The 27,461-nt window shown below is 39.8% G+C and overlaps 1 protein-coding gene and 2 long non-coding RNA genes across 4 annotated transcripts in view; 1 reads left to right on the top strand and 2 right to left on the bottom strand.

Annotated features, from left to right (window-relative positions):
• Positions 1-249: 249 nt before the first annotated feature.
• On the bottom strand, positions 250-3,793 carry LOC117295117. Its single transcript, XR_004519639.1, has 3 exons — positions 3,707-3,793; positions 3,056-3,147; positions 250-335 (listed from the first exon to the last, which is right to left on the bottom strand). It is a non-coding gene; the product is annotated as an uncharacterized LOC117295117 (long non-coding RNA).
• A 1,123-nt stretch (positions 3,794-4,916) lies between these two features.
• On the bottom strand, positions 4,917-14,842 carry LOC117295116. The gene is made up of 5 exons (XR_004519638.1): positions 14,736-14,842; positions 9,408-9,492; positions 8,510-8,600; positions 6,237-6,315; positions 4,917-4,959 (listed from the first exon to the last, which is right to left on the bottom strand). It is a non-coding gene; the product is annotated as an uncharacterized LOC117295116 (long non-coding RNA).
• Positions 14,843-15,137: 295 nt separating this feature from the next.
• Positions 15,138-27,461, top strand: part of LOC117295083 (KAT8 regulatory NSL complex subunit 3-like) — a 40,774-nt gene continuing 28,450 nt past the window's right edge. For both annotated transcript variants that reach the window (XM_033777653.1, XM_033777652.1), the window contains exons 1-9: positions 15,138-15,291; positions 16,302-16,583; positions 17,441-17,611; positions 23,653-23,743; positions 24,320-24,403; positions 24,933-25,034; positions 25,517-25,654; positions 26,527-26,745; positions 27,091-27,162. In XM_033777653.1, coding sequence (XP_033633544.1) covers positions 16,348-16,583; positions 17,441-17,611; positions 23,653-23,743; positions 24,320-24,403; positions 24,933-25,034; positions 25,517-25,654; positions 26,527-26,745; positions 27,091-27,162 — 1,113 coding nt within the window. In that variant the 5' untranslated portion in view covers positions 15,138-15,291; positions 16,302-16,347. The remainder of the gene's footprint in view (positions 15,292-16,301; positions 16,584-17,440; positions 17,612-23,652; positions 23,744-24,319; positions 24,404-24,932; positions 25,035-25,516; positions 25,655-26,526; positions 26,746-27,090; positions 27,163-27,461) is intronic.

The raw sequence follows: 27,461 nt of genomic DNA, 5'->3' as shown, positions 1-27,461 counted from the left end.
GCTAGCTGAGTTTAATCTGGGTGCTAGTTCTATTTGATGTGAAGCTCCATTTGCCAACACATACAAAGAAAAACATTTTAAAGGAAATAATAGGTTTGCATCTAAAAATAAATAAAAAAATCACAAAGGGGTGTCCGGCAGTTTAAGTAAGTTTGGGCCTTAAAGGCAGTGGACACTAAATTGGTAATTGAAGTGAAGCTCCATTTGCCAACAAAAAACAGTTGTTAAGAATTTTGGGTTTACCTTTTTAGTTATAGGCCTACATCATACTCAGATCATTATGAGCTTTGTTACTGGTGATCTCTTGACATCTTCATGATGATGGCAGACAAACACTACAAAGAAAACATTTTTAAAAGACAAAATAAGTTTGCATCTAAAATTCGAAAAATCACAAAGGGGCGTCCGGTAGTTTAAGCCAGTTTGGACCTAAAATTGATAAAAACACAAGGGGGTATGTCCAGTAGTTTTATCGAAAAGAGCCTAAACTTGAAAAAATCACGAAGGGCAATTTCGGTAGTTATATCAAATGAGGGCCATCAATTATTTTAAGGCTAAACGCTCAGCATTTACAGGTGATTAGCGTTTAGCTAGATGAGTTTAATCTGGGTGCTAGTTCTATTTGATGTGGAGCTCCAATAGCCAACACACCCCTTAAAGGCAAACAAAAACGATTGTTAAGAATGATGTGTTAAAAAGGATACGCATCGATGAAACAGCTCCTACTTCTAATCATTAACACTGCCTGGACACAAGGCAAAGTTCCGAAGGACTGGAGTGCGGGTCTGATCACGCCTGTATTTAAGAAAGGCGACAAGCTAGACCCAGGAAACTACAGAGCCATCACTCTTCTCTCCATGCCGGGTAAGGTTTTCTGTAGGATGATTCTCAATCGGATCCAAGATACTATAGAAGCACACCTAACAGAAGAGCAGATGGGTTTCAGAAGAGCCCGAGGAACCTCTGATGCAGTGTTTATTGCAAGACAAATATTTGAGAAAGCCAAAGAGCGACGAGTGCCCATCCACTGGAACTTTGTGGACTCCAAAGCAGCCTTCGACACCATCTGGCAAGAAGCACTCTGGAAACACTCAAGGTCAATCGGTGTTGAGAGTAGGCTGGTTGACCTCATCGAATCAATGTATGAACAGACGAAGTGTGTAACAATCGTCAATGGCAACCAGGGTTCGAAATTAGCGGTCGCCCGGTCGCCAAATGCGAGTGAAAATAGCAGCGGGCGAGTGAAAACCCCTTCTCACTAGCCCGCCGAGCGAGTCAAATAATTATTCCTGTTCACATATAAATGAGGGTTCAGTGGCAAAATCCCACAGAAAACTTTTACTGATGCTTTTAAACTAATAAGTTTGACAATTCTAGATACTTGCTAGATTTAATTTTGTCGTGATCGGGACCCAGAATTGCTGTCGTTCGTTTCAGAAAACACGTACATTCAATTGAAAACACGATGCACAAACCACATGGTGCCGAGTATCCTTACAGTTCATGTACACGGTCGCCCACTGGTATGTCCATGTCCATGTCCATGCAGTATGCACAGCACATACACAACACACACAGTCGTCCAAAGTCCATTCTGACCAACACTCTGCACGCTGTGATTGGCCGTTGATGGCTGTTGATAATTCCATATTCATGATGTTCTTGACTAGACTTCAATGCAGTACACGTTCGCGAACGAAGTAAAGAATTGCCGCACGTTGTGCATAATGCCTGCAGACTGTGCACAATGTACAGCCTTGGAGGAATTCCAATAACATGGACAACTTTTGCCAACAGAGGGCGTTGCGAGGCAAAGTTCATTGATTTATTTTTCGATGTGCGTTGTTGACTGATTCATGAAGATTTTGTTGCAAACGGAGTTCAAAACATGTTCAAATCAACCGACCCCCTAACCATGATGTCATTAAAGTTGTTGTTGGTGGAAAAGGGATAGTTTAAGGTAAAAATTCAGATATAAAATCCTCCAAAAAAAGCAATTTTAAGGGCTTCATTTATTTTTATTTATTTTTTTTTTGAATTTGTTTTGTTTAAATACATGCGGGCTAGTGGAAAACTTTGCGGGCGATCGAGAATTGTGGTTGACTCGCCCGGCGGGCGGTTGAAAAAAAAAGTTAAGGGAAACCCCTGGCAACATTTCAGAGTGGTCTAAGGTTGGAGTTGGGGTTAGGCAAGGATGCCTCCTATCATCAGTCCTTTTCAACCTGTTCCTTGAGTTTGTAATGAAAGGGCTCCGACAACTTGATTCAGGAGTACAAATGGGAGATACCTGCATAAACAACATCAGATATGTAGACGACACCACCCTACTGGATCTTTGTTTCGAGAAACTCCCAAGTGGCAACAGATGAACTGGACAGATGACCCAAAGACATCACCCTCAACTGCATTCCCATAGAAAAAGTACAGAAATTTGTGTTCCTCAAGAAGCAATGTTCCATCTGTGGAAGAATACTGTTCCATCTGTGGAAGAATACGTGAAGAGGCGCACTAGGCTTGCAGCCTGGTCATTTGGTCATCTGAAAAACACCATCTTGTCAAACCGTGACATCTCAGTAGTCAAGATCACTTAAGACCAGAATTTACAAATCGCTCATCCTCCCAATAGCAGCATTCGGTTCGGAAGCCTGAACTCTCAAAAAGGCCACCAAACAAAAACTGGAAGTCTTTGAGATGAGATGCCTCCGCTCCATACTAGGTGTCTCATTAAGAGACAAAATGAGAGATCAAGAAATACGCAGGGAACTCAGAACACAACAATAACAGATGTAGTGACCAGATGCCACCTGAACTGGTTTGGCCATGCCATTAGAATGCCAGCCTACAGGCTACCCAACCTGGTCTACTACAATGACTTCCACACTCCACGCCAACGAGGACGCCCATCATTGCCCTGGAAGGTGCAAATTCAGGATGATGCCAACATTCCACTTCATGAGGCAGAGCATTCAGCTAAAAAAAGAAATGAATGGGGATGGTTTTCCAAAGAGACCAAGGGAAACCCAGTCCTAAGCAGCTAAGTAAATAAGTTAGTTACCTTTTTAGTTAAAGGCCTACATCATGTTCAGATCATTATGAGCTTTGTTACTGGGGATCTCTTGACATCTTCATGACAATGGCGGACAAACACTACAAAGAAAAACAAGGTCTGCATATAAAATTCTAAAATTAAAGGGGGTTATGCAAGTCCAGCGATTTTTAGCAAGTTTGAGCCTTAAGTTATAAGGGATAGTACCAGCCGTTTTAACAAATTTGGGACAAAAATTAAATAAATCACAAGGGGCAAGTCCAGCAGTTTTAGCAAATTTGGGCCTAAAGTTACAAAAAAAATCACAAGGGGTAAGGTCCAGCCAGTTTATTGAGTTCGAATTTAATTTGATTGAATTTGGGCCTTAAAGTTTTATCAAAATGGGCCTAAAATTGAAAAAATCACAAGGAGCAAGCAAGTCCAGCAGTTTTATCGAATTTGACCTAAAATTGAAAAAATCACAAGGGGCAAATTGAGCAGTGATATCAAATTTTGGCCATTAATTAGTTTTAACTTAAAACTCTTGGCATTGGAAGATGATTAGCCTATTTATCTAGATGAGTTTAATCTGGGCGCTAGTTCTGTTTGATGTGAAGCTCTTTTTGCCAACACATACTTCAAAGGCCAACAAAAAACAGTTGTTTAGAATTATGCGTTTACCTTTTTAGTTATAGGCCTAAATCATAATCAGATCATTATGAGCTTTGTTACTGGTGATCTCTTGACATCTTCATGATGATGGCTGACAAACACTACAAAGAAAAACAATTTAAAAGACAAAAATAATTATCAATGAAATCAGTGGCGAAACTATAGGGCAACATTTTGTTGTTGAAGTGGCGGTTTGCATTTTTGTGCCATTTACCATTTTTATATCCCAAAAAGATCTCAGGAGGTAAAAACAAATACAAGTAAAAAAAGTTTCAATGGGGGGGGGTCTCAAATGCCCAGATAAATGTATCTGAATTTCCAGATTTCAAGGGGGGGGGGGGGTCATGGATAATCTGTTGGGGTGCCATGTTATTGTTAAAACAAGATAGCATCAGGACCAAATTCTACCTGCATTCACAGGTAGGCCTACTATAATGTTTGTATAAACGCAAAATCATGCAAAAACCATAAAACATTGGGGTGGGTTTAAAAATAAGGCCATCACATTATGACGTCTACGGCTATCAGACCATCATTACTGACATCCTTTACAGGATGAGGCGGAGAACCAGCCATAGCTCCGGCCATATAGACACCTACTCAGACACAACTCATACACAGCCTTGGTTGAGCAGATATAACTATGTGAGATAATGTAAGTTAACACACAAGCGCGAGTGGAATATGGAAAAATATAGCACTTCTGCGTCACATATCCAACGAGGCCGAAGGCTGAGTTTGATATGGGCAGCACACACGCTATATTTGTTCGTATTCCACGACCGCGCATGTTATAACAAATTTATTTTCCAGTCTCACGTACACGCAAAGTTTAAAGATTCAGAACGTTATTTCGCACTTACACAAAGTTTAGAAATTAATTTTTGCACTGTCCGTGTACGGAGCGTGACGCATTGACATTCACAATACGCACTGTGTAATAAACACAGAGGAAGTAGGATGTAAGTAGTATATGTTTTTATCCCCCTAGTAGTTGGAGCATCTGATTGGTGGATTAGCGCGTACTGGAAGAATATAGAATTAGCGTTCCAAACTGCTTTTCACCCAGATGCCATATATGCATAAATACAAAACATAGTTAATGGCATGAAGTTTCTACCCAAGCAGATGAGAAAAACTCTCTGGAGTGGAATGTCAGACCATCAAGTGTTTTTTGCAGACATAATTAAGCTTACCCTTTGAACATTATGAGCTTGTTACTGTTGATCTCTTGACATCTTCATGACGATGGCAGACAAACACTACAAAGAAAAACATTTGAAAGGACAAAATAAATTTTGATCTAAAATTTTTAAAAAGTACAATGGGTATAAGTCCAGCAGTTTTATAAAGTTGCCTAAACTTGAAAAAAATCGTTAAAAAAAGGAATCCTACTGTAAAGGGTTTTTATGGCCAGACTATATGTTTACCAGCAGAAAACATGGCATCATCTTAAAGCCGAAGCCTTGTGCTTTTTAATGATATATTTGGTGTCATTTCAGGTTCGCGCATCATTGGAGCACCACCGTCTTGAAGTTGTGGAGCAAAAATGCAGTTGGTTCGGTTTTGAACCCATGTCATTCTGGCCTTCAGACAGTGTGTAAACCTCAGGTTGTCACAATGGTTCAGCTAACGGCAGAACAGAGAATCTTTGTGGTCGAGAAATGGTATGAAACCAGAAGTTTGCAGGCTACACGGGAAGCCTTTGGAGAAGCATTCCCAGACCGAGAACCACCAGCAAAGAAAACAATGTGGGCCACTGTGAGAAAGTATGAAGCACACGGAAACAGCTTCAACCGCAAGAAAAGAAGTTCAGGAAGTCCAAAGACAACGACATCTCAGGCAAAACATCGCTGCCATACGACATCAACTGATTGTCCACCCGCGGGAGCCGAGTGTAAGACGGAATGGTGTTGGACTGAGCCACGCTACTTTTAATCGAATCACTCGTCTGGACCTTTATTTGCATCTGTTCCACATCCACAACCATCATGAACTTCTGCCTGCTGATCTTGCAAGAAGACATACTTTTTGTGAGTGACTTCTTGAGTCTTGAGCGGTGTGAGAGAGATCCAAGGTTTCTGGTGGTTCTCAGTCTGGGAATGTGTTCTTTACGGGTTCAAAACCGAACCAACTGCATTTTTGCACCACAACTTCAGACGGTGGTGCAGCATGATGCGTGACCCTGGAATGAAACCAAAGGTATCATTAAAAAGCACAAGGCTTCGGATTTAAGATGATGCCATGCTTTCTGCTGGTAAACATATAGTCTGGCCATAAAAACCCTTTACAGTAGGATAAATTGTTTTTTAAACACCCTGTATAATACTGATGTCAAATTGGCATCGGGGATAAAGAATATATAATTTTGTTTTTTACCCATACACCGATGTGTGTTAGCACTGTACACTCGGTACTGAGTACGCTAACACACATCAGTGTATGGGTAAAAAAACAAACTATATTCTTCATCCCGATGCAAACTTGACATCTATTATATCCTTGTAACAAATACAATTGTTAAGAATTATGTATTTACCTTTTAAGTTATAGGCCTACATCATATTCAGATCATTATGAGCTTTGTTACTGTGATCTCTTGACATGGCAGACAAACACTACAAAGAAAAGAAATAAGTTTACATCGAAAATCAAAAAAATCACAATGGGTTAGTCAAGGGGTTTTAGCCAGTTTGGGCCTTTAATATCACAAGAGGTAAGTCAAGTAGTTTTATAAATTTTGGGCCTAAAATTGCAAAAATCACAAGGGGTAAGTCTAGAAGTTTTATCAGATCTATGCCTAAAGTTGAAAAAATTGCAAGGGGCAAGGAGAGCAGTTTTATCAAATTTGTGCCTTCAATAATGCAAGATGATTTGCCTTTTTAGCTTGATCAGTTTAATCTGGGTGCTAATCTTTCAATACACTAGACACTAAATACACTACAATTGATAATTGTCAAAGACCAGTCTTCTCACTTGGTGTATCTAAACATATGCATCAAATAACAAACCTGTGAAAATTTTCTGTCAATCGGCCGTCAAAGTTGCAAGATAATAATTAGTCTTGGTGCAAGACGTTTTTTGTTTCCCTTTCACGCACACCGCAGCCAATTCACCGACAGCGCCCGCACCGACTCACCGCCCTGGAGAAACGTCTTGGTCCGTGTTTGAGTTATGTGACTTCACATACATATTCAACGTGTGGGTCAACAAACTACTACGCACGCGCACAACTGGAAACAGACAAGCGGGCCAGCCTGGCAACTTGCATGCACCCGTAGCCGAGTGAAAGCCTCGCTGCATCATGCGATCGATTGTTGGAGGGAATAAATTATTAGTCAATGAAAAAATACTACAACAATATTGCTGACCGCATCAGCAAGACTCGAGGAGTCGAGTGTTTTATTTGCAGATAAGAGAACTTGTAACTTGTATGGGTACATTTGCACATTATTTCGAAATTAAAGAAAATTATCCTGCATGCCTATCCGCACTTAACTATAAAGCACAGTTTTGGGAGAAGAGATCGCAATCGTTCGCCAAAATTGTCCTACATGAATACCTTGTGAACAATGTCACGTCTAATTGTGGCCAAGTGCGTGGAGGAAATGTATACAATGTCCGACATGTACATGTACCTTCTTCCGAATGACGACGTGGTGTTGTGGCTGCTTCTTATCATCGCGAAGACGAGTCAAATTATAGGCTTAAATATAATGGTGGTCGACCACCGGTTGATTTTGACCAAGCTGTGTGAGTATGATACAAAAGTATTGTATGTACATTGTGTTAGTTTTTTTTGCATAAAAATTACTTTCAGGCACTGCGACCCTATAATTATTTTTACCTACACAGGTACTCTTTGGATTAAGAAAGACGCCAGAAAATCCCATGTTCGTGTACATCGATCTATTTTTGTTAGCTCTGTTCCTAAACATCCTCGTTCATAACATTTTAGATTCCATCCCCCTCATTTAAAAAAATATCAAAATCTTCCCCCAAAACGTATTTTAGGGCAAACTAATATTCGCACATCGTTCAGCAGCAACCATGTTTACAAATATCACAACTTATACACCAACTAAACATACGGGGAAGCCTGGCTGTTTCTGGTTGCGTTGCACCGAAGACGTACAGATACCAGACTGTGGGAAATTATGCTGACACTGCTACGTCAGAGTTATGCAGGCACCAGCGCAGCACGGCATGGTTGGAATGTGCTCGGAATTTCCAGAGCGATCAGCAAACGAACCAAGACGTTTCTCCGGGGCGGTGAGTCGGTGGGGGCGCTGTCAGTGAGTTGGCTGCGGTGTGCGTAAAAGGGAAACGAGAAATGTCTTGCACCAAGACTAGATAATAACAAGAGAAAAAATACCCTTGTCACACGAAGTTGTGTGCTTGCAGATGATTGATATCAGGACCTCAAATTCTAAATCTGAGGTCTCAAAATCAAATTAGTGGAAAATTACTTCTCTCTCGAAAAACTACGTTACTTAAGAGGGAGCCGTTTCTCACAGTGTATTATACTATCAACAGCTCTCCATTACTCGTTACCAAGTGAGGTTTTAAGCTGATAATTATTTTGAGTAATTACCAATAGTGTCTTCTGCCTTTGAGGTATTCCGCTTATAAGTTTCGGCTTCCTGTGTAATGCCTCCACTTATTAGTTTTACCGTATCAATTCTTTTGTTTTTTCTAAAGTGATTGGTGGAAATAAATGTTGATGAATTGAATTGAATTTGATGTGGAGCTCTTTTTGCCAACTAATCCATCAAAGGCCAACAAAAACAATTGTAAGAATTATTTATTTACCTTCTTAGCTAAAGCCTACATCATATTCAGATCATGACAAGCTTTGTTCCTGGTGAACTCTTGACATCTTCATGATAGTGGTGGACGAACACTACAAAGAAAAACATTCAAAAGAAAAGAAAAACATTCAAAAAACATTCATAAGTTTGCATCAAAAATTAAAAAAATTACAGGGGGTAAGTCCAGCAGTTTTATTGAATTTAGGCATAAAATTGCAAGAAAATCACAAGGGGTAAGTCTAGCAGTTTTATCGAATTTGGACCTTGGATTGAAAAAATCACGTAAGTCCAGCAGATTTATTAAAATTTGGGCCTAACATTGAAAAATCACAAGGAGCAAGTTGAGCAGTTTTGTCAAATTTAGGCCATTAACTATTTGAGGCTTAAAATAATGGCATTGGAAGGTGATTAGCGTTTATAGCTTGATGAGTTTAAACGAGGCGCTAGTTCTAGTAGATGTGGAGCTCCATTAGCCTTTAAGGCCAATAAAAACAATTGTTAAAGGCAGTGGACACTATTGGTAATTACTCAAAATAATTATTGGCATAAAACCTTTCTTGGTGACGAGTAATGGGGAGAGGTTGATGGTATAAAACATTGTGAGAAACGGCTCCCTCTGAAGTGGAGGGGTTTTAGAGAAAGAAGTAATTTTCCACGAATTTGATTTTGAGACCTCAGATTTAGAACTTGAGGTCTCGAAATCAACCATCTAAACGCACACAACTTCGTGTGACAAGGGTTATTTTTCTTTCATTATTATCTCGCAACTTAGAAGACCGCTTTAGCTCAAATTTTCACAGGTTTGTTATTTTATGCATATGTTGAGATACACCAGCTGTGAAGGCTAGTCTTTGACAATTACCAATAGTGTCCACTGCCTTTAAGAAGTATGTTATTACCTTCTTAGTTATAGGCGGACATCATATTCAGATCATTATGAGCTTGTTACAATTGATCTCTTGACATCCTCATGACGATGAAACACTACAAAGAAAAACATTTTAACGGACAAAAATAATTATCAACGGAATCTGTGGCGAAAATAGTGTAAAATTTTGTTGCTGAAGTGGTGGTTTTTGTGCCATTTAGTATTTTCGTATCCCGAGAAGATCTCAGGAGGTAAAGACAAATAAGTGGACAAAAGTTTGAATGGGGGGGTTCTAAAATGTCCAGATAAATGTATCTGAATTTCCAGATTTCAAGAGGGAGCTCCATTAGCCTTTAAGGCCAATAAAAACAATTGTTAAAGGCAGTGGACACTATTGGTAATTACTCAAAATAATTATTGGCATAAAACCTTTCTTGGTGGCGAGTTATGGGGAGAGGTTGATGGTATAAAACATTGTGAGAAATGGCTCCCTCTGAAGTGGAGGGGTTTTGGAGAAAGAAGTAATTTTCCACGAATTTGATTTCGAGACCTCAGATTTAGAACTTGAGGTCTCGAAATCAACCATCTAACTCACAACTTCGTGTGACAAGGATTATTTTTATCATCGATAAATTGTTGGGGGTGCCATGTTATTATCAAAACCAGATAGCATCAGGAATATAAATGTTACCTGCCTGTATTATTATTATTTATTATTATTATTATTATTATAAATCCTTTACATGATAATGTAGAGAGCCATATAGCCCTTACCATTGTGAACAAATAAACAAAATTTAAAAAAATATTTTTTTAGCGTGAAGCTGAATTTTTTCTCACATGTTCCTTGTAGCTGAAACTCAAAGAACGCATTTTTTTAAATTGTTGAATTTTCTCCTTAGGTGTTAATATTTTGGTGAATAGAAAATTTAAATTGTATTTCCCTCAAGCACATTGTGCACTAGCCCAGGTTGAACTCCTCCGTTACAGGCAACGCGGCGGAGCCCAGGTTATAAAGGTCCCGTACTACTGCGAACAAATTTCAAAAATCTGTGAAAAAATATTTTTACTTAACTCAGAAACTGAACTTTTACTCACATGTTCCTTGTAGTAGGAAATTCAATCGCGCAGTGTTTAAAATTTTAAAAAAAATTCTTCTTTGATGTTAATATTTTGAGAAAAGAAAATTGAAATTGACGGTTCTCACACGCACGCTGTGAACGGACTTAGTTGTAAACACTTTCTTGCATTGATCACTATCGCCCTCTTGTTGCCGCTGGAGATGTGACAGTCTTTTTTGATTTGCGGAGCTGCAATTTTGTTACGACGCAAACTTCGTTTCCCTCTTGCTTTTTTTTAACGCACGACTGGCTTGCGCAAATTTAAAAAGGTTCATATTCAATGATTGCACCCGACGTATTGCCAATTACGGCACTATACTCAGCCATGGGCACTTTAGCTCACACTATCAATTGGTACATGATGATCATGTCCTACCAGAGCTAAGCCCTACCCTAACCATGATACCAACTCAGAAAATTGCATTTTTTGAAGATGTTTATTAATTACACAAAACAAAAAGGCAATACAAGATGTCAGCTGCGCCATTAAAGTATCTATACAGTTACAAATGGTCAGATTTACCGGAACCTAAAATAGTATGCAAAAAATAATTAATTGATTTGATTCACCATTATCTTCTGTGCATTTTGACACCTCTTTTATTCCGCTACATGTATGATGGTTTTTGGCGATGGGCACTTGAGTGCTTATAATAAGGTAAAATTTCAAAAGTTGCAAAAGCCCTAACTTTCAATCATCTACATTAAGATAAATATTTTAAATAAGATAGTTTCGTATCGAATGAAAAAGTGGTGGCGTGATACAGAAACTTTTCCACGGGGAGCCTTATAGTTTCTAAAAGTACCTCCGCCCCCCCCCCCCCCGGCCCGTCGGAAATGTACGACTCACTGCCCACTCGGCCAACATATGGAGCTGAACGTCTCATTTCCTTAACGTGACCGAGCAACAGAGGGCGCCATCACTTTCGCGCAATTTGACTATTGCGCAAAAGTGTGCGGCGTGCTGCCGATTGCACGTCGCGATGCAGTGATTCCTGTGAGACCAGGCGTATGCATGACAAATTTCAAAGATAAAACTACATGCAAAAATAAGTGTTGAGTTTGATAAAGGAACTTGAGTGAACAAGTTGCCCACAGGCAATCATTTGGCCACACAGGACAGGACGATTCAAAAATGATTTGTTTACGAGCTCCTTCAAGGCCATTGGTAAAGCGTGGGGATCGCAAAAATGTGGATCATGAACTTTAATTTTATTGATAAAAGTACGTACATGAATTTGTCACCAAAATGCGTAATTTTTGGAAGAGATAATCTTAAAAGTTAAATATATGTGTGGAATCATATTTTAAGTGAACAAACTGTGCAGACGACTATCACTATTCCCTCTCACAACTCATCACAGCACAGTATAGCCCCACTTGTGTGGCCAAGGATAGCTGAATCCTTAGCCACACGTCCACACCATTTCCTCATGCAGCTAAGGAATAAAAACATTCTGGCGCGCAATCTACGAGCCACCCGGCATTATAAACCGGCTGAATGTGTTCACATAACTCTTAGCTTGCTTTGTGTGTATTGAAAAGTGAAACAAATAAAATTTTAAAAAGAAATTTTTAACGATCTTTTGCTACTTTTCGCCGACTCTATATTTCATCGATTCGTGTACGGCGCAGCCATCTAGGAATATGACGTCATCGGCCCGCCGAGCTGTGGGCCTGTGAGGGCGCAAATACAAATCAACGGCCGTTTTATGTGAATTAAGCTTGTGTACTTTTTGCACGCCTTGCTACGTAGTTCACGAAAAATACCCAAGCTTAATTTCACATAAAACAGCCATTGATTTGTATTCACACCCTCACGGGCCCACAGCTCGGCAGGCCGATGACGTCATGCTGATTCGTATATTCCAAGATGGCTGCGCCGTGCATGATTCGATGAAATTAGAGTCGGCGAAAGGTAGCAAAGTTATCGTTAACAATTTCTTTTTAAAATTTTATTTGTTTCACTTTTCAATACACACAAAGCAAGCTAAGACTAGAGTTAGGTGAACACATTCAGCCGGTTTATACTGCCGGGTGGCTCGTAGTAGATAAGGCGCCAGAATTATTTATTCCTTAGCTGCATCATGAGGAAAGGGTGTGGACCCGTGATTAAGGATTCGGATAACTTTCCGTATATGCCACCACTTTTTCACTCAATTTTTACAGAAAGGGATATATCTCATTGAGGTAAATTAGATACTATATTATATCATATCGAATGAAAAAGTGGTGGCGCCATACGGAAACTTTTCCAAGGATTCAGCTATCCTTGGCCACACAAGGGGCTAAGCACAGTATAAAAACTAACAATGTTGTGATGATGATTGCGCACATGTAATTGAACATGCCTGTCTAGCCCTGGTAGGACGTCAGTCAGTGCCACTGCACTGACGTCCTGGGTATAAAGGTTCTTAACAATGCGAACACAAGTTTGACTACAATTTTCTTTATTTTTTACCTGATTTGAGAAGCTGAAATTCCGTTCATATAGTCATAGTGTCCCTCACTATATTCTCAAAGAGTTCACAGCTAACAAATATATCCATGGAAGAAATTATATCCGAAAATATGTCGAAGTTCTGCACTAGCGATGTTGATCATCGTGTGCCAATTGATAGTGTGAGCCCAAGTGCGCATGGCTTTGAGAACAGTGCATTATATTGCCGCTATTTGCCGTCAAAACAGGGTAGGTGCCATTAACTCGCCTTCAACTCCTCCAATATACATTTTAAAATCCAGGAGGCATCAAATCTTCCAGCTCAAATAGAATTTTTTATAAATTTCAGGTTGAATTTTGGTTACAAGTATCAATTTTTTTTTCTTGTAAAAAAAATTAAAAATTCTAAGCATGCAGCAAAAATGCCGCCGTCTTGCTTTTTCACATTGCTTCTTGTACATGTGCGGACAACAGAGGGCGCTTTCCTGCATGCGTATATATTTTTTTTCTTGGGACGGTTAGCATGCGCTAATTTATTGTAAAAAGTGGCCTCATTTGTCCTAGGAAAAAAATATGCTTCCGGCACATGGAGTCTTGGCACAAGACGTCAATGCTCGGTATCGCATAGTTCTGCGCTTTGTGTAAACTGCTCACTGACTATTATCCATCTGTCTGGTGTTTGGTTAACGCAGGTTGACAGCGATTTGGCTGCAAATAGTAGGCCGCGAGAAAGTGTTTACACGGAAGTTAGTTCACAACGTGGGATCGAAACACGCTAATTTCAATTTTCTTTTCACAAAATATTAACACCAAAGGAGAAAATTAAACAGTTTTAAATAATGCAAACTTTGAGTTCCAACTACAAGGAAAGAGTATGTGAGTAAAAGTTCAGACTCCCGAGTAATGTAGAAATATTTTTCACAGATTTTTGAAATTTGTTCGCAATGGTACAGGACATTTATACCCTGGACTCCGTCGCGTTGCATGCAACGGAGGAGTCTAACCTGGGGTGCGTTCCACTCGCGCAAACGACTCGCAACTGTTCGCGCAAACGTTTTGTTGTCTTTTGAACGATTGGTGCGTATACGCGATGTAAACATGGCGGCGCCCTGAAATGAAGATGGCGCGCACCATACGTATTTTTTTTTTACTTTCTTTTTGCTGCAATAGTCCTCTTTTTGACACCATTACATCAACTAATTAACTTTGTTATTCCAAATCTGCATTATCATCCACCGAAAAAACAATGTAATTATGTTTGTGACAAAGAAATAATACCGTATGCTTGTCCGCCATTTTAAAAACCACTCGCCAACACCTCTGAAGTATGTTCGCCTAAAGTTGCCAACGTTCGCCAACGGTGGCAGCGAACAACTCGTTCCACTTGAAATTGTTGGCGAACGTGCGCAACTGTTGGCAACGTTTGCGCGAGTGGAACGCACCCCTGGGCTAATGCCTGTCCTACTCCTGCCGATAGGGGGCGCTATCTAATGAGACAGAAGTCAATAACCCAGGCCTGGGGTCGATTTCACAAAGAGTTAGGACTAGTCCTAACTTAGGACTAGTCCTAGAAGATATACAAATTGCATGGATAGTCCTAAGTTAGGACTAGTAACTGGTCCTAACTCGAGATAAGACTAGTCCTAACTCTTTGTGAAATCCACCCCTGTTCTGTTGGAAACCTCGTGGTTTTTAAAATCAGCGCCCCTGGAAAAACCCAACAGTAAAAGTACAGATTTTACGTTAAAAAAAACACATTTTCAAATAAAATACTCTACCAAGGTAATGGGAAACTTACCTTACAAATTTTGAAATGCTTTTTGCCCGGATTTGTTTCGATTAAAACGGATAAATTTATCGAAAGAAAGGAGTGAAAACTGGAGTTGTTCTTGTCGACGTCGTGAAATTTTCTCGAAAGGAAGAGAAGAGTGAAGGCGCTTGCGCGGCTAGTCTTGGCCCAAGACTATGGTGCTTGATTCTGGATAGTGTACTACGCGCGGTTGAATCGCCAAAGCGCGCCCGCCAGCCACGGTATGATTTAGTTAATTGGACGGCTTGAAATCTAGACTACACTGGCAAGCTAGGGTAGTGTGGCGGCAGCCCACCATTGGCGGCGCCCTTGCATGAACGAGCAAGGCATTTTTAGTGGGAAATGGCATGGCGAGATACATGACTGAGGGCTAGTAATGAATGGTGCATACTAGCGGTATGGACGGTCGTGCGTGTGATAACAAGTAGGTTCCCTCACCAAGTACATGTACACGTACCATGTGTGTACACATGGAATCACACCGATCGCGTTGTTTTGGAAGGATGTGTAAAAAAGCGTAGTGTGATATCAACGTTTTCGAGAGGTAAATATTGTGTATATTAAAGATAATTACGATATTGTTTGTCCAAGTAAACTGAAGAACATCAGGCTTGTTTTTCGTTGACGAACGAAAGCTGTCCCCAGCCAGTCGATCAACATGATCAAACCAACTAAACTTCTCGTAGACGAAAAACGAGTTCCCTTGCTTGTGTTGTATCCGGATGGCATGGATGGGAAGATCATCGGAAACAAACAAACAAAGAAACAAACTTAAAATGGTGTAAATAAACTAACTAGGTTGTTAGCATAAACCATGGAGTTATTTCATTGTTTTACTCTATTTCTTCCTCCATGCTTTTACATTCATTGCTTTAGTTAGTGAACGTGAAAGTGCAAAATGGAAAATGGAAAATTTTTCGTATGGCGCCACCACTTTTTCATTCGATATGAAATAATATAGTATCTAATTTACCTCAATGAAATATCCCTTTTTGTAAAAATGAGTGAAAAAGTGGTGGCGCCATACGGAAAGTTATCCTGTAAAATACCCCATCAATCATGACCATCAATCACGGCCATTGTTGTATGACCATTAATTAATATGACTGAGTACTCCTACCAAGCAAGAGGTCCTACCTAATTCTGAGGGTACGAACTTAATCCGCAATGTCTAATGCAGCCTGCCATAATACTCAAAACACCATTGAAGAAATATTTCGAAAAAAAAATCTGGTGACTAACTGTCGAAATTGTACGTGTTGGACCAGATTAACCATTGCTGCTCGAAACAATATCATAACCCTCCGGCCGTCGGGAGGAGGGTTACGTTATTGCAACTAGATTACTCAGTACTACTCATAATAGTCCTAGTCCAACGGATGTACATCGAGAGTTGCGAAAAACGTAACCCTCTATCCTCCCGACAGCGGGAGGAATTACACTAGGGGCCACTGAGGTCATGTTCTCTGTTGCCCCTGGTTGTAGTGTGTGTTATGGTCCATTTATAAGCTCCCATAATAATAGTTTTGAAACATGTTTTTCTTGTCGTTACAGTTATACACAAGGGTTGATTGTTTCTTGTGTTGTGTTCAATAAAGACATGGCGTACAGTGCCAGAATGGCCAATAGTGGCCTGGACCCTGGTCAGAGAGCTCGTACTATGTCTTCATTCCTGTATCAGCTATCTGCAAGGGATAGGGAGTTGGACTTAGTTCATCTGGATCATTGCTACTCTAAGTCTTGGAATGCCCATCCAGATGCAAGCCATGCTAAACCAGCAAGGATGTTGTTTGTTCCTAGAACTCTAAGGTTACGATCTGACAGGCACAATGTCGTGTAAGTTTCATTTTTACTGAACATGTATTGAATTTTGTTTAAAGGCAGTGGACACTATTGGTAATTACTCAAAATAATTATTGGCATAAAACCTTACTTGGTAACAAGTCATGGGGAGAGGTTGATGGTATAACACATTGTGAGAAACAGCTCCCTCTAAAGTGACCTAGTTTTTGAGAAAGAAGTAATTTTCCACGAATTTGATTTCAAGAACTTGAGGTCTCGAAATCAAGCATCTGAAAGCACACAACTTCGTGTGACAAGGGTGTTTTTTTCTTTCATAGTTATCTCGCAACTCCGACGACCGATCGAGCTCAAATTTGAACAGGTTTGTTATTTTATGCATATGTTGACATACACCAAGTGAGAAGACTTGTCTTTGACAATTACCAAAAGTGTACACTATGGTAATTGTCATGGACCAGTCTTCCCACCTGGTGTATGTCAACGTGTGCATAAAATTTGAGCTCAATCGGTCGTTGAAGTTGCGAGATACTAATGGAAAAAAACCACCCTTGTCACACAAAAATGTATGCTTTCAGATGCTTGATTTTGAGACCTCAAAATCTAAATCAGGCCTGCACAACCACAACATGTAAGAAATGAAGCTGCTACAATTCATATAAAGCAGGTGGAACATTATTTTTGCTTTAACTTAAAAAAACATTTTTATCCATCAAAGTTTTGTTTGGATTTCAAAGAGTCATTTTATCCAATCAAGATCTTGTGTTATGTGGGTAACCATTGCATGATTTTACAGGATCAAGAACTCTTTATTTGATACTGCGGTAGACTTTCTACATCTAAACACAAGTTGCGTTTTATAAACCCTGTGCATAATTGATTTTCTATTTTAGAGAGCCGGATGTACGAGTTGATGTGTTGACCCCATTCCAGGCCAATGCTGTACCATATGACAGTGGCCGAGCGCACTCTGTTATGAATGAATGTGAGAGACATGTCAACTTTGCTCGTTCCAGCACAGCTGAGGAACATTCTGATGAAGAATGGGAGAAAAACTTGACGAGGTATGACTGTTATAATAATTAATAATAATTACAATATTTATAGAGCGCTAAATACGGATGTTTCTAAGCGCTATAACCAGATTGACAAAACAGATGGGTTTCAAGTTGAGATTTGAAAGTGTCCAATGAAGGAGCTGCTTGAATGTGGGTGGGTGGCTTGTTCCAAAGTGTTGGAGCTATGACTGAAAAGGTCCGATCGCCATGGTGCGGGGTCCCGGGGAAAGCTGGAAATGAGCAATTGAAGGGAGATAAGCAATTGAAAAAGAGCGAAGGCGTCGGGTAGCTGATGAAAGTGAAGAAGAACGAAGGGCTATGTGGTCTTGGAGATATACCTTGAAGATATGTTTGTATATTGTTTCGAGGAAAAACTGAATTGTATTATGAATTACAATCGTTTCTTTACAATAGGTAACTTCAGTCAACTTTGCTCAAACCCCAGTATCATGCCTTGGTGACTTTAAACAACCAAGCTAACACACACACAAACACGCAAGCCCAAAACAATGGCCTTTTATTATAAGCTCCGGGCAAATCCCTTTATATTTATTGACCAAACCAACAGCTGACAAGCCGCCAATTACAGGAAAGGATAATATTAGCAATAAGTGTAACTGAGTTCATTTGCGTGCATTACACAACACATGGGACCAGTAGCTTAATGTTCCATCAAAGGACGAAGCAATAATGGTCGAGTGTCTTTCCGAAGGACACAACTGTCAAGACCAGAACTCAAACCCACACTCGGCTGATCAGAAACACAAGAGCATGAGTCCAGAGATCTACAGTGCAATTTTGTCAACAGAGCTGAGTTTTTTTTTGTGTTTTTTTACGGTTTAACAGTAAACCGTTTAGAAAAATGTTGTTTAATGATAGTTAAATAACCGTAAAGTCACAAGCTTAGAATTTATTTATAATTTATTCACAGCGCAAAATTCCAATGCATTTGTGTTCAAAAGCACTGAACATTAATGGCAGTGGACACTATTGGTAATTACTCAAAATAATTATCATCATAAAACCTTTCTTGATTACGAGTAATGGGGAGAGGTTGATAGTATAAAACATTGTGAGAAACTGCTCCCTCTGAAGTGACGTAGTTTTCGAGAAAGAGGTAATTTTCCACGAATTTGATTTCAAGACCCCAAGTTTAGAATTTGAAGTCTCGAAATCAAGCATCAGAAAGCACACAACTTCGTATGACAAGGCTGTTTTCTCTTTTATTATTATCTTGCAACTTCAGCGACTGATTGAGCTCAAATTTTCACAGGTTTGTTATTTTATGTATATGTTGAGATACACCAACTGTGAAGACTAGTCTTTGACAATTACCAATAGTGTCCAGTGTCTGGATTGCATTGTTCTTAAATCGCTATAGATAGCATTCCAAAGACGTGGACAAGGCACCTGAACGTAACATGGCCATGCTTTGTTTATTGACCAATGAGTGGTCCCAAATGGTGTCAAATGGGGAGAGGTTTCATTCATCACGTTGACCAATTAAACGTAGCCGAATCAAATCTACAAGCATACAGACACTTGTAACAACTGAAGTGCCACAAAACATGACGAAAGTTGCCTGAAAACTTCCAGTTGCGTCATACAGCCATCCTGAAATGATACAGCAAATGATTTATTACATTCGAATAGTTTGATTAATGGAGCCAATTATTGTAATTACTTTAAATGAGGGTTTATATTTATTAATGCCACTTATTATGTTTAAAACTTCGTTTCTATATTGCAACTCAGAATGTGTTTGACAGGGAAAACAAATTATATAAAAAAGGGAAAAAAAGAACATCTCAAGGAAAAGCAAGATTTCTTTTGAAACACGCTTATAAGTATAATAGTTTTGCTGACTGAATTGTTATTATTTTTATTTAAAAATTATCCAAAGAACTTTCAAACTGTTGCTTGCATTTTGATGCTTTGATGACTGTTTTATGTAAAACATAGGACTGTTATAAACCACATGCCTGTAGCTACCGGGCAACCTCGGTAGTCTAGTTGGTAAGACACTGCTTTGGAATTCCAAGGGTCGTGGGTAAGCTTGGGCGATATCCAATATTATCGAATATCGTGATACTAATTTGGAAACGATTTCTATATCGGATTTATTTGGTTTTAATCACAATATCGATTAAGTATCGCAATATCGCGATGTATTTCCTAGCTGAGACATCTTGCACCCCATAGGTTTGGAGTAAAACCAGAAGAATAGGTCATTAGAACACCTCTCGTATGCTATGACTGTCTCCTCTACAACTTTCACTGGGAGTTTGAAGACTGATGATGTCAAATGTAATTAATCGCGTTTATATTGAATATCGCAATATTGTCGGCGATATATCGTGAATAAAATAAATCGATATCGCCCAAGCTTAGTCGTGGGTTCGAATCCCACCCTAGTAATATGCCTGATATATTTTTTCCCAGGACTCAGGAAAGTACCGAGTATACAGTGCTAACACACATCAGTGTCTGATGGGTAAAAACCCAATTTAATATTCTTTATCTCTGATGCAAATTTGTACATTATATATCGTTGCGGTACCCGCTGCCCTAACATAGGATTCAACTGCCTCTAGCTACCGGGCAATCTCGGTAGTCAAGTTGTTGAGACACTGCTATAGAATTGCAAGGGTCGTGGGGATCGAATCCCACCCGAGTAATATGATTGTGATGTTTTTTCACAGGACTCGGGGAAAGTACTAAGTATCAGGCCTGATACTTCACGGAGGCAATGAAGGCAATTGCCTCCGTGTCCCCTGGTCATTGCCTTGGTGCCCTTGAAATGCTCCAGTACAAATTTACAATTTCATCATAGGGTGCCCTTTACCAAGAGGAAAATGCCTTGGTGCCCTTGCCCTTTCAAAAAAAGAAGCATACAGCCCTGGAGTATACAATGCTAACACACATCGGTGTATGGGTAAAAAAACCAAAATTAATAAACCACATGTTGTTTAGTTATATCACCTGCTATAATATTGCCGATTGTGCAGGACATACCAACCAGGAAACATTGCCAGCCCTGGACGTTAAACTGTCGATCGTCACTAAAAGGCAGGTTTCTGGTACTCACTGCCAACGTCTGAGCAACACCCTCAGCACCGACGCCTAAAAGCGATATAATGAGAAACTGACACGTGACAGTGGTAAGGAACGGAGTTGCTGCAAAACAGACGGCAGTCATCAACCCTGTTATGGCTGCAGTAAGACGATTTGAGATGAATTTCCGTTGAGTGATAAATGCTGATAGAGAGAGTCCGATGATGCTGCCAAAACCCCATGCCGAAGTCAGAAACGACGCCTGAGTTGTGTTCAGTCCCAGAGATAGCCCATTTGGTACCATGTAGATAATCACTCCTGCATGTCCAATATTGATGGCCATTCTTGCACAAGACAAAATTAAAAATTCTACATTTCGAAAAACATCCAAGCCAGCAATCATCAAGAACTCATGAAAGCAGTTTACAGGACTAGATGTGCCTCGCTCGGGATGTTTTACATCGTCATTATCATTTAGTGAGGCCTTGTTGTAATCTTTAGTGCTATGTTTGCCAGGCCTCATTAGTAGACCACAAATGACAACGTGGAAACTAACCCCACCAAGAAGGAGCATCGTGCCTCGCCAGCCGTAGGTATCCAGAGGAACTTGCGTTAACGGCCCATACACCATTATCCCAATCGGGCCTCCAATTGTGACAAGAACATATGCTAAGGGAAACTTATCATGAAAGTAGAAAACCAGTTCAACCCTGCTTGTTTCATACACGCATCCTGCACTCAGTCCTGAAAATGATGGACATAAAATAAACTTAAATTAAAAATTACTGAAAAATAAATTTTAAAATATTACGAAAGCCAGTAAGTTTGCTAAAGTTATAATATTGGAACAGAAGCGTCATTTTTATAACAGATGATGAATCACTTCAATCTAATAATAATTGCACATGTGCAAAATAAATCATTTTCTGTTGCAATTGTTTCCACCATTATTTCCACCTCACTTTTATAGGCACTAGAAACCTTTTGGTTATTGTCAAAGACCGCAACGTGCCACTGGTGGCAGTGGATTTTGGTCGATGGCCCAAATGGGTTAAGTGTAGCCCTCACCTTGAAGTTGCTGTCTGGCCTTGAGATTTTAGTAAAGTCTGTCCGAAGCCAATGTGGCTCATCAGGCCAGTGTGTATATCCGATTTCCTTGGCATTAAACAACTAAAGCCCGGTTCACACTTCCTGCAAAGGTGAATGCGATACGAATGTTGACGTCACAAATTGGCAACACAATTCGCACTGAGTTGAGTTGACTCTCTTGCGAATATCACAGCGAAAGAGGGGTTGTGACGTCAAATTCACATCAAATTCGCATTCGTAGGAAGTATGAACCATGCTTAAGACTATTTCTATTCCCCCTGGACAGGATGCTAGTCTATCGAAGAATACTCTCCAGCTCTCACCAGTACCCATTTGTACTTCTGGGTGGAGAGAAGCAATTATGATAAAGTGCCTTGCTCAAGGACACAGGCGTTGCGACTAACCAGCCCATGAATCAAACCCACATTCTATAAATTACAATTTATAAGTCCACCAACCTACGTAGACCGGTCAGCCAGGAAAAAAAAAACTTTAATGGGAGACTTTTAAACGCTAGGTAGCAGTAGACTTACCAGGCAAATTCCCATTGTTTACTTAGTTCTGAGCATGCGCACATTACCAAGAACAATGGATTTACCTGGTAAGTCTGCTGCCACCTAGTGTTCCAAAAAGTCTGCTAGTGGAAATCGTTAGAAATTGAAAAATGAAATGACATTGACATACCAGCCATCACAATGAGTGACACACCCAACAGAATGATACTGTTTGCCGTCGAAGCAAGTGTCAAACCAAGTCCATACATCATTCCGCCAAAGACAACCAAATAACGGCTTCTTATTCGACAAGCTACTGCTCCGGCCACGGGCCCTGTTCTAAAAGTAGAACGACAACACTGATAATAAGGTGACGATTCGACCTTGGTCCAAAGCACAGTACATGTACATGTATTTTCAAATGTACAAACGTAGGCAAGAAAGGGTATTGCTAAAAACCTTTGCCTAAAAATTTAAAAATTTTTACTAATGTCAAAACTAACATGTAACTTTTATCAAGAAAATTAATTCCAAATGTGTACACGTGTCGTCTTTGTCTTATGAGTCATGGCTGACCCTTTGTGACCCTGGTTATGATGGAGGTCCACTTCTGTCTAGATCCAGTGCAGATCGATATGCATTGTTTAATGATAGGCCCGTGAGTTCTTTTATTCCGTCTGTCCAACAAAGTTTTTGACGGCCACGTCGGCGACTACCTGCAACACATCCTTGCATAAAGATCTTCTCAAGGTTGTCCCCCTCTCTTCTGGATATGTGACCAAAGTATTGAAAGCTGTTTTTGTCAATCTTTGATGCGTGTATGGAATGATGATCCTACAAAACTTTGCCCCCCACCCTAACAAAATGTATCTATTTTTACTTACCCATCACATAGAGTAATCCATAATGAAGAAAGCCCAGCGAACCTATGGTCCACAAATCGGTGTCAAAGTCATCCTTTATTGTTATTAGAAGAACCCCAAATGCTTTCAAGGTGCCATTGAAAATAAACATAATAGTGAACCCTCCTAAAACAATGGTCCAACCCCAGCCTCCTTCACTGTAGGTTCCAATAGGCTGAGGTCTACACGTCATACTAAAAACCGTCCTGAAGCACATCCAGACTGTAACTTACTAATGTCCTGTTGCAAGTGTAAACCACAATGTTTCTGAACCTTAAGTAGTTCAGGGTCAACGTACAATGAAAGTAAACCCAATGAAAGAGAACCTATTCTCTCTGTGCAACAGTAGTTTTCTATGAAATCGGTCACAGAGAGTTCTCAAATTCATTTTCAGATACATTAAGCATAAGTACTGGAGTCCCCACCGGCCCCAAGGTGGCCGTGTTTTGTCTGCAAAAACTTAAAAGTCTAGCTAATTGTTTTTTGATATTTTGTTTTTTCATTTTAGAATTGGATGGACCAGCCACCAAAACAAATTGTTTGATAAGATTATCAAGCATCTGCAGTCAGACCGGTTAGCACGATTAGCGTACGAAGGGGTGAGTACAGATTCCTCATAGGATTGTGCCGACATTTCAGTCGTCTTGTTATTTCTTTCATCACTGGCTCAAATAGCTTTTTTTTTTCAGTTCCCAGAGTTCGATGATCGATTGACAAGTTTGTTATTTTATGCATATGTTGAGATACATCAAGTGAGAAGAATGGTCTTTGACAATTACCAATAGTGTCCACTGTCTTTAACTTAAACCAATATAGATTTTAGTTTTGGGAAATTTGAAGTCTAGCATTTTTAATCAGCAGGCCTCACAACACAAAAAGTACTGTCCGTACGCTAACACATGTATTCTGGAATGGGCCTTTTCAGTTTGAGTAGTACATGAATGTCTATCTCATGCTTAACTATGTTAAAACTAATTTAGCTTACCATGCTACTGTTTCATGAAATATCAAACTGATGAATTGATATGTTCATACGTGTACAAAAATGTATGTACCAAAGAAGTGACCAATACCTTCACTGCACACAAGTAAACGCTTAGCCAAGAACAGGAAACTCTCATTCTCATTGTGTCTTTTAATTTCTATTTACACATGTATCTATATTGATTGTTTAGAATCCTAATGAGCCAGTTTTAAGAAGAATTCATCTTGATAAATGCGCTAAGAAAGTACGCAGAACTCTAGCCTCCATTGGTTGGGTAAGTACATGTGGATCAAACATACTTGTTATAGAGGGATATTAAGTTATGGAATATTAAGTTATTATATTTTTCCAAAATGGGAAATTATTATTATGAGTTATTAACCTCACTAAAACCGGATACATTGGACTTGTTTCTAAAACGTTCAGTGGAAAGTGGAAAAACCCAAGCTCAAATAAAACCACTTGACAAATGACTGTAGCTGTTTGATTTGGACCTGCCTTTATACTCATACAGAACTAACCCAAGTACATCCCTGAACTTAACCATTTCCGAACAACCTGGCCGTGAAAGTGACTCTTTAAATGACAATCCACAAGCACATCAGGGGTTTTAGGATTTCTTTACTTGCTTTAGGGGCAAGGCGAGTTCTTTACTTGCTTTAGGGGCAAGGCGAGTTCACAGCTTGGCTTTATGCAGTTCGTTGGTATACGTGAAGCGTTGTATACACGACAATGCAAACAAATGATTTTCTTGACACCATTTTGTATAATATAATTGTTGGTATTTTTTATTTTGTTTGCAGGATGGCAAGTTAACACAGTGGTTACACAGCGTTCTGATAGATAGCTTAAGTTCATCTCTCCTGTCCATTTATCTGGATGTTTTACAGACTCTTAAATCAAAGGTAGGGTTCGATGGCAGTTACATGTACAATAATAGTAATAATAACGTTGGATATAACATCCATCTTCAACTGTCCAATGGTCCACGCACGAATACCCTCGATGGTGGTAGAGCTTTCTCAGTAGCTGCACCAACTTGCTGGAACAAGCTCCCTCTTCACATCCGTGACTCATCCTCAATCAGCTCATTCAAGACTCGGCTAAAAACACAATGCTAAAGCGCTTTGAAACGCCTGTGGAAAGCGCTATATAAATGTTATTTATTATTATTATTATATTATAAAATATCGCACCCGAGCTTGTATCATAACTGAGGTGTAAGTCCTGGTTATGTGGCATTACAGGTTAAGTAGGATCTGACTGGCACCCCAGAACTAAGGTGTTGACAAAGCAGGGCTAGAAAGCTCTTTTTGTTGAGCGTCAGCAAAAACAATCTTAATGTCACATCACATTAGTATAATAATGATTGTTTTTCCATTGTAAGGTGCCTGGCTTGATTGATAAAATGATAAGTCTGTCCACATCCTCAAGTCGGTGTACTGCAGCAAGTTCTGAGGCTTTGATGCTGCTCCTCAAGAGACCATGGGATCCTGCTGTGGGTGTATTGAGTCAACATAAACCCGTAAGTCTAATATTTTATCCACTTTGAGTGGAATCCAAAAATGTAAATTTTGTGCCTTTGCTCTATGTTACCTTTTTTTATGGAGTAATCATGTCCCTTTGAACATTGCTTGCTTGCTTTGCTTAAGTCGAGTGGTGTCCTTGAATCATGATGGTTCCCCAAGCCTTCCTGTCCCCCTTTGCCGACTTGAAATCTGTTGATTCAAGTAGCGTGTCCATTTTGAGAATGTCAGTGTAAGTGAGTGCAGGTCATAGAGTTAAATATAAGAACTAGAGGGCGGACTGGTGATGCTGCTTGCACAAACGCAACGGGACCGCAAGATGACAAGGGCGCCATTCTGTACGCGCGTTGAATATGAAATACACGTTTGAGTTTTTTTATTGAACGCTCACGCGATGCTGTTTGTTCAACTTACAAAATGGCCACACAAACACGCGCTGTGAGATGGCTGTTTTGTCAACTTAGAAAATGGCCACCTGCGCGCATGCCGGGTCGCGTATATAGGCCAGTGCGCCCTCTAGTTCTTATATACAACTCTATGGTGCAGGTCTACCAGGTTTCCTCCTCCCATGCTTAGGGGTCCTAAGAACAATATTGGACACTGGTTCGCCTTTGCTCCTGTAGCAATGTCCAGCAAATCGCATCCTTCTCTGTCTGATTTTTGTTGATAGCTTGGGTAGGTTCCTTTGAACATATTGTCATCAAAAGTCTCCCGAAGTGCCCTTAGCAAAATAAAAATGACCTTGCTCTTTCAAAGATGAAATTCCAGGCCTTTAAAACAAGTAGTTGTTGACTGTAGACCTTCTCTTATCTCTCTCTTATCCTGCAAAGTATAGCTTATTATTCTTAAATCATGTTTTTTTCTGATTTAGAAAAAGCTACCCGGTTCCCCTCTCCTTGTGATAACCCCAAACAGTCCCTCGTTCCCGTCTGCTCCAACTGCCCGCCGTGTCCGTTTCTGGAATGCCCAACTAGCCAACCTTGGTAAGGTGATTCCAGTCACTATGCACACTGTGAGTGGAGGGAGTGGCGTCAGTGTTGCTCAAAGCCTAGAGCACATGGTGGGCGCTGTTCGCACTAAAGTCATGGAGGTAAGTAAGGACAGCTTAGCTCTTACAAACGAGGAACACAAACCCAGTATGAATATCACTCTAAGCCCTGACGCTAAGGGCCAAATTCCTAAAGCTGTTTAGCAGAAAATACTTCTCAGCAAATTTGTTTGCTAAGCAAAAATGAGTGGGGCATCAGCCACAACAATGCAAACTAAAGATAATTTTGGCTGGTAACCTGCTTCTACTGAGCGATACTGTTCTGTGCTTAGCAATTTTGTGTGCTTATAGACTTTATGAAATTTGGCCCTGTAACAGTATATTGTCCAATCTTGAATGATTTAAGTCTAAATTAAACCATTTGATATGACCTCTTTATTTCACCAGCTGAAGAGTCACTTTCCAAACCGCCAGATTGTTCTTGTAGGTTGGTCTGTTGGAGCTCTCATTGCATGCCATGTAAGTTACTCAAGTTATTCACATTTTAAAGGTTCTGTATTGCATCCAAAATTCAACAAAATTAAATTTCATACTCTCTTTGTATAATTAACTTATTTGAAATTGTCTTTAATTATGAGGTTATTTTGCAATGTTTATCTTTCCCAGCCAAGTTTCAAGGGAAATAGGAAATGCCCTCCTTTGATTGTTTCCATTTGAATTTCTTGTTTGCTAAATTTGTCTTTACTCCTTATTAAACATTTTTGTTTTGTGTTAAATGTGTTGTTTTCATTGGTGAAACATGTAAAAGCAGTTGTGTG

This window comes from Asterias rubens, chromosome 9 (genome assembly GCF_902459465.1).
Source record: "Asterias rubens chromosome 9, eAstRub1.3, whole genome shotgun sequence".
Taxonomy (NCBI): domain Eukaryota; kingdom Metazoa; phylum Echinodermata; class Asteroidea; order Forcipulatida; family Asteriidae; genus Asterias; species Asterias rubens.
The sequence above is the reverse complement of the archived record's forward strand: the minus strand, read 5'-3'. Positions and strand labels throughout refer to the sequence as shown.